Source organism: Corvus brachyrhynchos, unplaced genomic scaffold (genome assembly GCF_000691975.1).
Source record: "Corvus brachyrhynchos isolate BGI_N302 unplaced genomic scaffold, ASM69197v1 scaffold633, whole genome shotgun sequence".
NCBI lineage: Eukaryota > Metazoa > Chordata > Aves > Passeriformes > Corvidae > Corvus > Corvus brachyrhynchos.
This window is the reverse complement of record NW_008237435.1, coordinates 2,770,913-2,784,934: the sequence shown is the minus strand read 5'-3', so window position 1 is coordinate 2,784,934 and position 14,022 is coordinate 2,770,913. Positions and strand designations below refer to the sequence as shown.

Below are 14,022 nucleotides of genomic sequence, written 5' to 3'. Positions count from 1 at the left end.
CTCGCTCCGGAGCGCCCCCTGCAGCCGCGGGGGAACCATCGCACCTGCCCTGCTCACCGGGAGCCGCCAGCGCCCCTGCCGGCTGCGAGCGGAACTGCACCCGAGGGGAAAGGGCCCGACAGCCGAGAAGGCTGGGACTGGGTTTGTGATTGTTTGCTGTTACTGCCAGAGTTATTGCTGTTTGTTTGACTGGTTATACACATATAGATATATAATAGTAAAGAACTGTTATTCCTATTTCCCATATCTTCGCCTAAAAGCCCCTTGATTTCAAATTTATAATAACTTGGAGGTAAGGGGGGTCGCATCTGCCATTCCAAGGGAGGTTCCTGCCTTCCTTAGCAGACGCCTGTCTTTCAAACCACGACAACCACCATCAGCAAACTCACCCAGATGCAGTTTGTCTGTATACCTGTATCTTTATCAGGCACGTCTAACGGTGAAGCAGTCCCTCTGCTGTGACACTGCCTGCAATGATTAGGAAGGAGCCCAGCAAAGACTAGACTCACCCAATTCCCTAGGTTACTGAGAAAATCTTGACAGGAGTTAACTCTGAACTACTTCCACTAATCAGAAGCCAGTAGGTTTGAAGGCAAATAAAACCCACAATTAGTTGTATGGATTGTCAAGAAAATATTATGCATTGGGACTCAGAAATATGGAGAATAAAGAGTCTTCAAAGGAGGAAGGAACATGCTTTTCTTACTTCTCCCCCACGATTTCAACTACTTCGCCAACAATGAGTCTGAAAGATCTGATATTTGAGGTTCACTTTGCTTGCTCTGTGCTTGCTTTGTACCTTGATCAAGAAGTTGATTTGTAAGCTAATAAAATGACCCCAAGAAAGTTCTGGTATCCTCTTTTTCTTTATTTCTGTAGAAATTAACAGTAACTTTAGATACCCTGAAAAAAACAGTGCAAATGTAATGCAGAGCAAATCAATATGTAGTTGCAAACATAACTTAAAATTACACTGGATTTAGTCTAAAAACAGCTGTTTTTGCTAAGCCTTGTCTATTCAGCATAAAGAGTGATCATAAATGTGTCATTAAAAAGTCTGTCAATCATTATAGCCTGGACCAATATCCAAGTAAAAAATAACACTAATGTCTACTTCAACAAACAAAAGTTTTGAGTTCAGATTACATCTGATGGTACAATAGATATTTAATGGTTTCTCCCAGTCCCACTGCATTTATCAGGCTACCGCAAAATGGCACAAACCAGCATTTGCATTATAGAATCCAAGGAGGACACAACAGCACTGACAACACATTGACATTAAGGCACATTCACTCTTGTCCTGTACTATTCAATTTTATGACATTGTTAAGTCTGTACTGTCCATTTAAATTGTATATGGTTCACATTAATCAATTTGTAGCAACACTGCCCTTCTTCCCCAGGCAATTTGTCAATAATTATTACTTACTGTTAGATTTTACATTAATGGTTACTCCTTGATTAAAATAAAAATCTGTGCTACTTGTCAATCTTTTGATCTCTTCTTCTTCCAAAATTAGCACAGGTTTTATTTGTCTCAGCCTTCAGAAAACAGCTTGCAGTACAAAACAGACAGGAAAGGAATATGAAACAAGTAATCTTTCTCTATGAACTTACCCAAATGCATGAATGTAATTGAACTCACATACCAGAATTCCTTCTATTTGTTTCACTTATATTGTAGAAGAGCACTTTATTCCATGAAATTCAGCTTATAAAGCAAGTGTGACAATGACGAACTCTAAGGTGCACAAATACATGTGGTAATAGGGGTCCTACAGCTATAGGAAATAGCCTACCTGTTTGTTAGAGGTACACAAACCCATCGACAATTGAAGAAAATGGATGTCCCACAATCATTGCTGCATTCTGTCATTTTAGAGGATGACCATCTATTAAAATCTCAATAGCAAAAGATAATAGCAAATATAGGACGTCAAAACTGCCTTCAGTTACACTCATACAATCCTAGATGACCCTACATACAAAATTTAAAGCACTTAAAAATTAAAATCAAACTTTACCTTTAACATTCTCTCCAAATCCCATAGAGGCAGAAACTGAACTGTCTGTTTCTGTTTTGCTACTTGTTTTCTCCTTCATCACGTCATCATCACTTGAAACATCATCAGAATTCATCTTTTTTTTCTTTTTTTTATGTCGAGGAGGGAGCTTTTTCGGAAAGGTAAACATGGGAAATATCACAAGGAGCATTGCAATGGCACAAAGGAGAAATCCACTCCACCTAATGCCAGGAAAACAGGAATGGAAATAAAAGCAAACACATTACATGAAATCAAAAATCAAAGTGACTATTAGAGGCTGCACTGGCTGGAAAGAGACATTTGCAAAATATGAAAAACTGACACTAAGAGTAAAGAATTGGAGTGGGAGACAGCCTTCACTGCACTAAATTCCTTAATCAGAAGATGTTTCTGTTGGCTTATTTACTGAAAGGTATTTATCCAGAAGCCACCAAATTTTATTAAATAGTGTCAGCTTTAAGTTCCCACCATTTTTCAGTTTTGGTAATTATTCAGTACCAAGTGCTGAGAAGTAGATACTCACTTTGACTTAGCATTTCAGGGATAATTCCTAGTAAAACAATACAGTATTTCTCTGGAGAACACAGAAAAATTATCCATGGCATGAGAAAATAAAATGTCCTGATAGATACACAAGGGCTAAATCTGTTCTGCTTTCCAGTGCCTACCTCTCACTGCCCTGACTGTCCAGTTCTCCCTTCACAATTGAAGAGTTCCCAAAGCCTGATTGTAAACAACTGATGTGCTACAATTCATGCCAGGATTTATGCTCAAAATACAGTTGGGTTGTGATCGCAACCTGAAATGGCTTTGACAAAGAATTTCCTTCTCTCTCTGTCTTTTAAATTTGGGATATAAAAAAACCCCTAAAATGATCCCTTGGCTCTCAGGGAATGACCTGGGACATACCCACAGAAGGGACAATGTGTGGGATACACAGAACAGAACTCTTCAGCTGCAGGCATACACAGTTGTCCTCCCTGCAGCCAAAAAGCTTCATGGACTTCACCATGGCACCACAGATGGGCAAAAGGGCTGTACTAGAAAGCACTCTAGAGTTAACTAGAGTCAGCAGCCAGAACACTGATAGAGTGTCAGATAACGTAATTTCTCCTCTGAGTTCTAACAGTGAAAGACTAAGGGAAACATAGCCTCACATAACTGGTTCCATAAAGAAGGACATCCACCCACAGAGTTCTTCTTACATACTGGAAGTGCAGTTTTCACTACAGACTCATCTCACTGTACCAGGTTTACATGGCAAGGTTTTGGTAGCAAAGTGGGGACTGCAGGGCTGCTTCTGTGAGAAGACACCGTGAGCTGTCCCATGCTGGACAGAGACAACTCCAGCCAGTTTTAAAACAGATCCACATCCACCACTACTCAGTGCTGAGCCCATCGGAATGCTTGTGGCACTTTGGTGTTCACTTATTTAAGAAAGGGAAAAAACACTGCACAGCAACTGTGTGAAGGGAATGAGAAAATATGGAAGAAACAGCCCTGCAGACCCAAGGTAAGAGAAAAAGAGGAGAAGGGTCTCCAGGCACAGAGATTCACCTGCAGGCCCAGAACATGACCATGGTAACCACCTCCAGCCTGTGGAGAATCCACGCTGGAGCAGTCTCAAGCAGGAATTGTGGCCTGTGGAGAAAAGCTGCCACAGGAGCAGGTTTTTGGGCAGGACATGTCACCCATGGGGGATGCTGCACGCTGGAGCATTCTGTTCCTGGAGGACTGCACCCCATGGAAAGGACCCATGCTGAAGCAGTTAGTAAAAGACTGTCTGAAGCAGAGAAGGAGCAACAGAGACAAGGTGTTATGAACTGACCACAACCCCCTTTCCACAACCCCCTATACCACTCCAGCAGAGGATGTAGAAGAGTCAGGAGCGAAGCTGAGCTTTGGGAGATGGAAGGAGCAGGCAGGAAGCGCTTGTAGATTTCTTTTTAATTCTTTCTATCCTACTCTGTTATTAATTGGCGATAAATTAATTTCCTCAAGTCAAGTCTGTTTGGCCCATGACAGAAATTAGTGAGGATTTTCCCTGTCCTTATCTCAATCTATGAGCTTTTCATCATATTTTCTCCCTGTTCTGCTGAGGAAGGGGAGTGAGACAACAGCTTGGTGGGCACCCAGCAGCCAGACAAAGCCAACCCACCACACAAATCTACCCTAGTGCTTGGAAGTTCCAGTGAAGTCAATCACATTACTATAATATCCAACCACAACAATGAAAGCTTTTTCATTTGAAATCAAATTTCCAGAATCACAGTGCATTGACCCTGGCTGGATGCCAGGTGCCCACCAAAGCCATTCTTATCACTCCCCATCCTTGACAGGACAGGGGAGAGAAAATGTAACGAAAGGCTCCTACTAGCTGCAGGGGAATCTCTGCTCTGGCACCTGGAGCACCTCCACCTCCTCCTCCACCTCTTCCTCCTCCCTCCTCCTTCAGTGACGTGGGGGTCTGCAGAGCTGTTTCTATTGCATATTCTCATTCCACTTTCTTCTGACTGCTGCTGGTGTTGCACCTGTCTTTTTTTTTCCCCCCTTCTTAAACATGTTATCCCAAAGGTGCTACCACCACCACTGATGGTCTCAATCTTGGCTAGCCTCCTCTTGGAGCCGGCTGACATTGGCTCACTTAGGCAGAGGGGAAGCTTCTGGCAGCTTCTCACAGAAGCCACCCCTATAGCCTTCCTGCTACTAAAACCTTGCCATGCAAACCCAAAACGAGAACAATTTTTACATATTTTTGTACAACCCTTGCACTATTAATTATATATTTGTTCAAACTTTAAACATTTTAAATTCTGAGTAGACAGTATTACTTGCACAAGAAACAAAAAGCATTTGGCCTCATATTTGTAATGCAAAGATATTGCAAACTTTATTTTTCAGTGAAGACAAATTCATATCCAGTGCTTGGTATGGTAAGTGATTACACACAGGGAAACAATAAATAAACACCCATGTATAACACAATTTTTATTAGAAGCTTACAGGAAGCTTTTGCAAGGCAAATATAAGTGACTGAAAGTTTTGACTAATTTTGATATTATGTAAACAGAAAATCCTCCATTCATTTTAGCTGATAACATACATGGATTAGAAAGCAGACTTTTAGGAGGATTAGTCAGCACTGTCAGACGGAATAAATCCGGAGTCTGTATAAAAATGTAGCAGGATCTCAAAGGCAGAAGCTGCAAAGGCTCTGATCAAAGAAACCAGGAAGCAGGAAAGGAGACAGGGCCTGTAATGGAGCATGAGATGAAATTCAAATCCAAAGAGACCATTATGACAGCATACCAAATGCTGGAGATGTCACGAATGCAGCCCTGGATGCAATTATCTCACCATCTACACTTCACAACTTCCTGGAGAAATATCAAAGAATTGGAAAACAGACAAAAGGCAGTATCAAAAGTAACAAGGACACCTACAATGGGAAATCGAGAGGTCGGAACAGGAGCTATATTAATTTTAAAAGCCCTTGATTTTCTGTCTTCTAAAGTCAAAGAAAATATGCAGAAGAATACCTCAAAGGCATCCGCACAAGCCCTAGGACCTCAAATAAAGCAATTAAAGCTAAGGAAGGACCAGACAATGCTGAAGGAATTCCTTTAAACTTCTTGAGTGAAATGTTGATGAAAGACTATATAGGAAGATCCAAGTATTAAACAGATTCTGAACTAGGAAAATACTCAGAAAAGTGTCAGCAAAAGAAAATTTGATTCAAAGCACCTGACAGACCGCCAGGGGCTACTTCAAAGCTAATGAGATCCCTATATAGCACATTAACAGTTCTCAAAGACAACAACATGATGAATGATTTCAAACAGATATCCCTACAGTTACCACATTTGAATAAAAAACATTTTCAAACATTTGATGAGCTGGCATAGACAGCTGGCTTGCAATTTAGCCCAAAGCACCTACAGAAAGCCCAGGTGTGCAAAACCCAGGAGCAGAAATCCAAGTCCTGTGAAACTCAAGGAATAATCAGATCAGAAATAACCCTGAAAAATAACCATTTTACTTTACCGTGTTGCATAAGAGATAAACCAAATTACATGTCCTGCAATATACCTCCTAGAAAGGAACAGCTTAAGGAAAAAAAAAATTACTATTTTTATTTTAGCCATATATCATAGTTGCTATACTCCCTATTTTGTCTGTAAGCATTGCCTCCTTTAACAATGGAAACTGTTAAATTGGGTCCCATTAGGAACCTTACAGCTATAATAAAGAAAAGATAGGAATCAAAGACACTAATTCACTTCAAAGGAAACAAGACTCAGAAATCTCATATATGACTTCCCATTAACTTATCACAATTGAACCATACTTTTGAAGTGTGTCAGCTGAAGTAAGTGTTGGGCTACTCTTACATTTCAAATTGTTAGATTGCATAAATAAAAATAAACTTGACTACGCAGCACTTCCCTGCAAGGAGAAAATGTCACAGTCCCAGAAAACACATTTCAGTGGAATGAAAGTCTACACTTCATGAATTCTCTGCAACCAGGCAGTCAGTGAGTAGCAAGGGGCAAAGGTTTAACCCTCACACCATGGGAGTCTTGCTTTTAATGGGTAGACATAGCCTCAGAAAGAGAAAAGAGAGTAAGACACAAATGTTATGAACGCCACTGAACTTTTATGAGAGGCCACCACAGATTGTGCAACAAATTATCAGAGATCTGATAGCAGTTGATACTCTTTATTAGAAGAGTATTTTTAAGAGAGAAAGAACTGACATAGCCAAAAATGAAAGAGAAATAAGAAGACCTGGAATACCCTTCAGGGAAAGCCAGACCCTACAGATTTAATCAACATGATAGAAAAAGAAAACTTTGAATAACTTTTACTGACTTTGCTGCTTTGGCTATTTTACTTTTGCTGAAGCTAAAACTCAGTTATATCAGTGGTTGTGTTATAGATAAAGTCAAAAATTTATCCCACATTTATACAGCCCCACTGATTTCAATTAAAAAATATATTTATGGGCCTGTTCGCAATTTCTGTCAAAAAGTACTGATCAGATTCTGATTACCAGTTCTGACAAGTAATTAGAAACACATGAAGTGTAGGAATTTTACAAAGAATGTATAATATTTTGCTTTGATTTCAAATCTTTTATCCTAAATAGTCCAAATTTTGACATTACTGCACACCCACGTAACAGATCTCTTCAGTGAGATAAGTCAGTAGATAAATCAGCACAGAGCTGTTAACCCCAAGGCTGCACTCAGCACTCAGCTTTGCCTTTCTCTCACTGAAAATTCAACAAAACAGTCCTGTGCAGCAATGCTCTTGGACTAAGTAAGACAAATAAAGCAAGACTAAATCTTAAAAGGTTTAAGAAGACTCCAAAGAGACAATTTTTTCATATCAAACTGTCAGGAAAGATCACTGCAGAATAAACAGAAACAGATACAGACTGACTGCAATGGCACAGTGACAAACACTAACCCAGGGCATGAGAACTGACACTGCACCTTACACCGACAAATTCCTGGCATAATGAACTTCAGGTTTTTTCTGGGCTTGCATGAAAACTTCAAGGCTGATTTATGATTTATCTGAGAAAGGGCAGTTAAAGGCTCCTCAAGACCTACTTCCTCCAAGAGAAATTTCCAAAGAGGCCACATCTCGAAGGCTGCCTGAAGACATCAACTAACAATTCCAGCTGCTACATCTCAGTGCTGCTGCAAGCCTACTCCTTACTAGAGAATAATGTGTTGGTTTACAGCATCTGCTGCCTAAACACAAGCCATCACCCTGAGAAACAAAGACTGGAAAGGGCATATTCTGACCCATCCTATCTCCTTCACCTGAAATAAGATCAGTGAAGTCTACTGTTTCTCATCTGGGTAACAGAGTTCCATGTTTCATGCTGCCTCCTCTGGAAAACCAAAGAAGAGATTAATCCACCTTCGGGTAGGAAGGGGTTGGTTCTGGGCAGCAGGGATCCTCCATGGCCTCCTGCAATAACAGTATCCTGCCCTGCCATCCCTGTGCTGAGCACTGTCAGTCAGTGCCCACTGTGGTCAGGGACAGTCCTGGAACAGCCAAAAGTTGGGGGTTTTCCATGGACTGTTCCTGTGCACTCCTGTGGCAAACTCTTCCTCTGTCAGAGGCTAGTGTGTAGTAATCAACAGAAACATCATCTTCCTCTGCCTCCTACAACCTTAAACAAGTCCTCAAGGGATAAAATCTTCCAACCTGTCTTAATTCCCTACCAGCAACTGAGAGAATAGTTTTAAAAAATGCTTGAGCCTTACCAGTTTCCAATGAATCGGGGATCGCTCTGGTCAATATACACAGTTGTCCTAGGATCAACGTAGAAACCAATAAGAAGTCCTCCTAATAAGTATCCAGCTGCAGGTCCAAGTGCTCCCATTACGTACATGATGGCTGAGGAAATAAAGGTCGCAGTCATACATCAATAAAATTAATCTTTCATTGTTTATTTACACATAAAACCACAAAGTAACTGATGCTTCTTTAAACAAGAAGTTCTGCACCCTAAAACTTTTACGGACCTTTTTCACAATGAAGGCAACAACTTCTGCCTAAGTCACATATTAGTGAGAAAATTACTGCTTTTTGTACATTTTCAGTCAAATTATGCAAATATACATTATTCTGATATTCTGGATGGAAAGCATACTTGACTTGCATAAAATTGTTCCTACTTGGTAACATTTCCTTTAAATCAAATCAAAATTATTTAACACATAAATTAAAAAAAGGTCTAACTAATGGCAGGTAAAAAGAAAAGCAAAAAATAAAAATTGTAATCAAAGAACAAAATACAACATTCTAATTTAGTTACCATTAGTGTAATACTGTGTATAAAAGAATGGTCCATTTTAAGAAATCAAATATTCCTATTTCAGAGATTGACAGAACATGGGTTCACAAAAGGAAAGTCCTGTTTAACTAACTTGATAGCCTTCTATGGTAAGGGCACCCACCCAGTGGATGAAGAAAAGGTGATGGATGTGTTTTTTCAGGATTTTAGCAAGGCTTTTGATACTGTCCCTCATAGCATCCTTCAGGACAACTTGTCCAGCTGTGGGGGATGAGTGGCTGCAGGCTGTGCTGGGTGAAGAACTGGCTGAAGGGCAGAGCTCAAAGGGTTCCAGTGAATGGGGCTACATGTGGCTGGCAACTGGTCACCAGTGGTGTTCCCCAGGGGTCAGTTCTAGGGCCAGTTCTGTTCAACACATTTACCAATAACCTGCAGGCAGGAGTTGAATCCACCATCAGCACATCATTTGCTGATGATCCCAAACTGGGAGGTGCTGCTGACTCTCTGGAGGGACAAGAGGCTTGCAGAGGGATCTATGCAGACCGGAATGCTGGACAGTGATTAATGGCATGAAATTTAACAAGTTAAAATACCAGATTCTGCAGCTGGGATGGACTAATATCAGGCACAAGTATAAACTGGGAGAGGAGTGGCTGGAGAGCCTCTCTGCAGAAAGGGATCTGGGGGTGCTGGCTGGCAGCAGGCACAGCAAGAGTCAGCAGCGTGTCCTGGAAGCCAACAGGGCAAACCCCATGCTGGGGTACATCAAATGCAGCACCACCAGCTCCTCAAGAAGGTGATTATCCCACTGTATTCAGCATTGGTGCAGCCTCACCTGGAGCACTGTGTGCACTTCTGGGCACCATAATTTAAAAAGGATGTGAAGGTCCTTGAATATGTCCAGATAAGGGCAACAAAGCTGGCGAGAGGGCTGGAAGGAATGACCTGTGAGGGGCAGCTAAGGACTTTGGGCTTGTCTAGTTTGCAGAAAAGGAAACTGAGGGGCAACTTCATTGCTCTACAGCTTCCTGAAGAGTGGATCTTTTCTCTCTTGTATCCAGTGACAGAACACATGGCAATGGTTCAAAGCTTCACCAGGGGAGGTTTACACTGGATCTTAGGAAGGATCAAATCTCTTTATGGAGAGGGAGGTCAAACACTTGTGAAGGTTTCCTAGGGAGGTGCCAGACTTGTCAGTGTGTTCAACAGGCATTTGGACAATGCCCATAGTAACAGGTTTTAGCTTCTGATCAGCCCCAAAGCAGTCAGCCAGTTGGACAAATGATTATTGTAGGTCACTTCCAACTGAAATGCTCTGTTCTATCCCACTCCATTCCATTCCCCTACAATATCTCTTTCGTCCCTTACTATATCCTGCAGTACCCATTCCTTTTAAGATGGTTCTGCCCTGCTTCCCATAGGTCTGGCTGTAGGTATAAAAGGCAAGAGGCCAGAAGGGTTGGTCTCTGCTGTCCACTCACATATCTTGTACCACCGAAACCCAGGCTCCAGCACAGCAACACTTGTTCAGCTGCTGCAGATTCTCTACCAGCACATGAAAGACCTGATTATCTAATTCCCTGTAATTTTCTCTCTAGGTCCAGATGGTTACTGGACCAGTGCCTGTCCACAACAGCAGTATGCAGAGTCCATCCTTTTTGGTCCCATCCTCAATCAGACATGCTGAATCCTAGACTGCAACAGCTGAAGAAGCGTAACTGAGTGGTTACGGCTTGAGTTTCCATGTTACCTGTTACAGTAAATTATATCTCATGGATAAAATAAGCAAAAAGAAATCACTAAATCCGCCTGATTAAACCAAAATAACTTGCACATTTCCATCTTATGTTTTGAAATAAGAGAATGAAGAAAAAGAGCATTCTCACAAGTAAAAAGAGAACTATATTGCAGCAAAAAAAAATCACAGAAGCTACCACAAAAGGTAAAACTGCCAATACTAAAAAATGCTTCCAGACCACAAATTGATTACACAGTTTTATCACTTTTAAGTCATTTTTTGAAAACACTTATTTTGTTTTGATGAAACTGCAGTTTTGAATAAATAGATTTTGCTGAAGTCCCTTTCACATACATAATGGTTTTCAGAACTGTGTTCACTATTTAAATTTATTCCAGCCATGTTCCCTACTGAATTGATCGTAAACAATTCTCTGTATGCCTAAAATGCTCCATCAGACATTGAAACTCTGCTCCTTAGCAGCAAGTGGTTAGATAAATCCCACAGTAACTGTTATTTTCAAAATTCACATAATGAGCAGAGAAAAAAAACCCCAACAAACAAAAAACTATATCCACACTCCCACAACCAGTAATAAATTTTGTTCTACAAATGTTTGCTTGGAAAATTGATTCAGACAACTACAGCAAACTCAGATCTCTAAAATCTTTAGAGAGGAAACACAAAGGGAGCAAAAGACTGACCTAATCCATTCACTTCAGTATTCAGAAAAAATACTTATACTGAATTAATTCAGCTTTAGTTCCACCACTGAAAGCAGCAAAATGCAGCAACTGCTTAGGTTTCAAATCACTACACAAATAGTGTATTTTGTACACCTGGAAACTTCAGAGGGTTTTCCTTGTAAGCAGAAACACTGCACAATTAAGATAAAAATAACATTGTACACTGTTCTCCTTTAGAGGAAGAAATGCTGCCAACAATTTCAGCGGTAATTTAAAATTACTATATGCTGTTCAGGCTTCAAGATGTATTTCTTTTTAATAAACTTACAGGCAAAATGTCACTTTTTGAGTCTTTCAGAAAACACAGAGCCTCCATGTTCCTGGTCAACAGCAGGAGGAAACATGACAGGTAAGTTCTTAAAATTGCCATTTTAAGATACATTGCAGCCTCTCTTTCAGCATCTAATTATGGTCACTATCAGAAATTGGACACCAAGTGCAAGAAACTGTTTTAGACTTATAAATGGGACTAAACACAGAGCACAACAAGCATAACATTTTGGTATTTCAAAATTAGGTACTTGAAAGAATCTGCCTCAAACTTTTAAACCGTGCTGTGGAAGTGAAGGGCAAACCAGCTCCATAAGTCACCCTGGCAGGCTACTCAAGGGTCTGGGACCCTTAAAATTCTGGTCACAGCCCTCACGGCTATGTTCAGGAATAAAGACGGTTTTGATTTCCAAGTAGGCCACCAGGATGATATGGAATGGAAACTAAACTGGAAACAGATTCAATCAGGGTGTCATCAAAAGTGTACCTGCTTCACAAATAAAAAATCCTATGGAGAATAGTTTCAGAACTTTTTCTACTCTGAACACTAGAAGGGTGTAGGAGGTCATCACAAGGGCTCCAACTTTTGGATGAAAAAGGTTCAAAAACATGTAGATGATGTACGAGCACCTTCCTTTCAGCCTTCTGCCAGGGATTTCAGCTAACTCTTTTTGGTCCTCCCTCTTCAGGCCATAATCTGGGACACTGACCCAGGGAATTGCACAGATTTAACAGCCAAGAACTTTCAATGGAAATAACAAGCATTTTTATCAGGGGACATGCTGGAGTACTGTGATGCTGAGGCAGGATGCACAGTACCCAGATGATTTTTTAAACTGCACCTAAGGAAATCCAGGATTTGTCTTACAACCTCATAGCTGTAAGTCTGACTGGTGCTTATACTTGCAAGTTGCCTTACTATTTCTAAGTCATAAAAAGCTATGCAGTAAAATAGCAGTAATATGTCCTTTCCCATGATAAAACAGACGTAATGTACATTCCGTTAAGAGTTAAAGCTCTACTCCAAACCATAAATCATCTTCAACAGATAAAATGAGGAAACTATTGTTAATACAGACATATGGGCTACAATATCAACCTGAATCTCTTCTGATTGGGTTGCACTGAAACGTAGAATTGTACCCCTCTGAGTTCCAGCATTAGCCACACATGTTCAATGCTGACAAGTCACAGTACAATTCTCTGGGAACATTGGTCTCTCTGGGAAAGCACATTTGCAGGTCACCCACTCCTACCTGACTTCACGGAACCACAGAATATTCTGAGCTGGAAGCCACCCAGTGAATTCCTAAGTGAATGGCCCACACAGGGATCAAACTCACAACCTTGGCATTAATAGTACCATTCTCTAATCAACTGAGCTGATCTCAGGGTGACTTAGAGCCATCTGAGAACTACTCATGACATTCAACACAACCAGCTCAGACTGGACCTGGCAGAAGTTTTCCCCAGAAGTCTGTTGTAGCTTGCTGCTGCTGTGATGTAGGATCCTAGGTCTTCAAAGGAAAGCACAGATTGGTTTACTAAAATTACACGGCCTTTAAACAAGACAAAGACCTTGTGGATTCTTTAAAGTTGCCCTCTTCTCCAAAACCTTAGTGTTGTGGTTAGGAGTTTCCATTACCAAGCATATCTCTTCCTCTGGGTGTACCTTCTCTTCAGTGATGAGGGACAGCCTTTTCCCAGCCCTCCTAAACCAGGTCTTTCAGATCATAGCTCTCTGACACAGACTGTAGGTAAGTAAAAATATCCTGGTTCAGACAGAGTTAAGTGCCCATTTTCACCCGAGATACCCAGCCATGTCTATTTTAATTCCTTGAAGCTTTGTACCAGAGGAGCTTCACTGCCTCACTCTGTCCTCAGCATGGCATATCTCGGGCCCTACACCATACTAGCAAGGCTGTCTAGGTTTCAAAATTGCAGCTAGCTGTGGCTAGCCAGGTTTAGCCATAAACTGCCATCACAGCTAAGATGCTGGATGGGAGAGAAAAGGGGAGTCATAGAATTAGTAACCTAATTACATACAAATTTACCTGTACATGTGAAATAAGATTAAGCAATGTCATTCTTCACCACAGAATAGTTTATCCTGGGACATGTTGCAATGAATAGTGCCATTCTCACAACGTTTGACAAAATTATTACATTGCCTGTTGCTTTTATTCATCGGAGAAAACTTTATGTACAGCCTATAGCAGCACAGTCTTTTTGACTACAATAAGATAGGCTGAATCCTCTATGGGTCTGAAAAATCTGTGTTCACACCAAATGCATGAAAAAACTCTGTTGCCAAAGAATTATTTTTTTTAATCTACCTACACTACCATGAGTGATGAGAGAGAGATCATAAAAATATTGTGTATGTCCTTTTCCTTTTCTAAT

The 14,022-nt window shown here is 40.8% G+C and overlaps 1 protein-coding gene across 1 annotated transcript in view; it reads right to left on the bottom strand.

Moving 5' to 3' along the window:
• The window catches only part of SLCO5A1 (solute carrier organic anion transporter family member 5A1), a gene marked incomplete at its 5' end in the record, with an annotated part of 70,407 nt that overhangs the window by 28,754 nt on the left and 27,631 nt on the right, over nt 1-14,022 (bottom strand). Inside the window, 2 exons of the mRNA XM_017731207.1 lie at nt 2,028-2,248; nt 8,333-8,465. Of these exons, the coding sequence (XP_017586696.1) occupies nt 2,028-2,248; nt 8,333-8,465 (354 nt within the window). The remainder of the gene's footprint in view (nt 1-2,027; nt 2,249-8,332; nt 8,466-14,022) is intronic.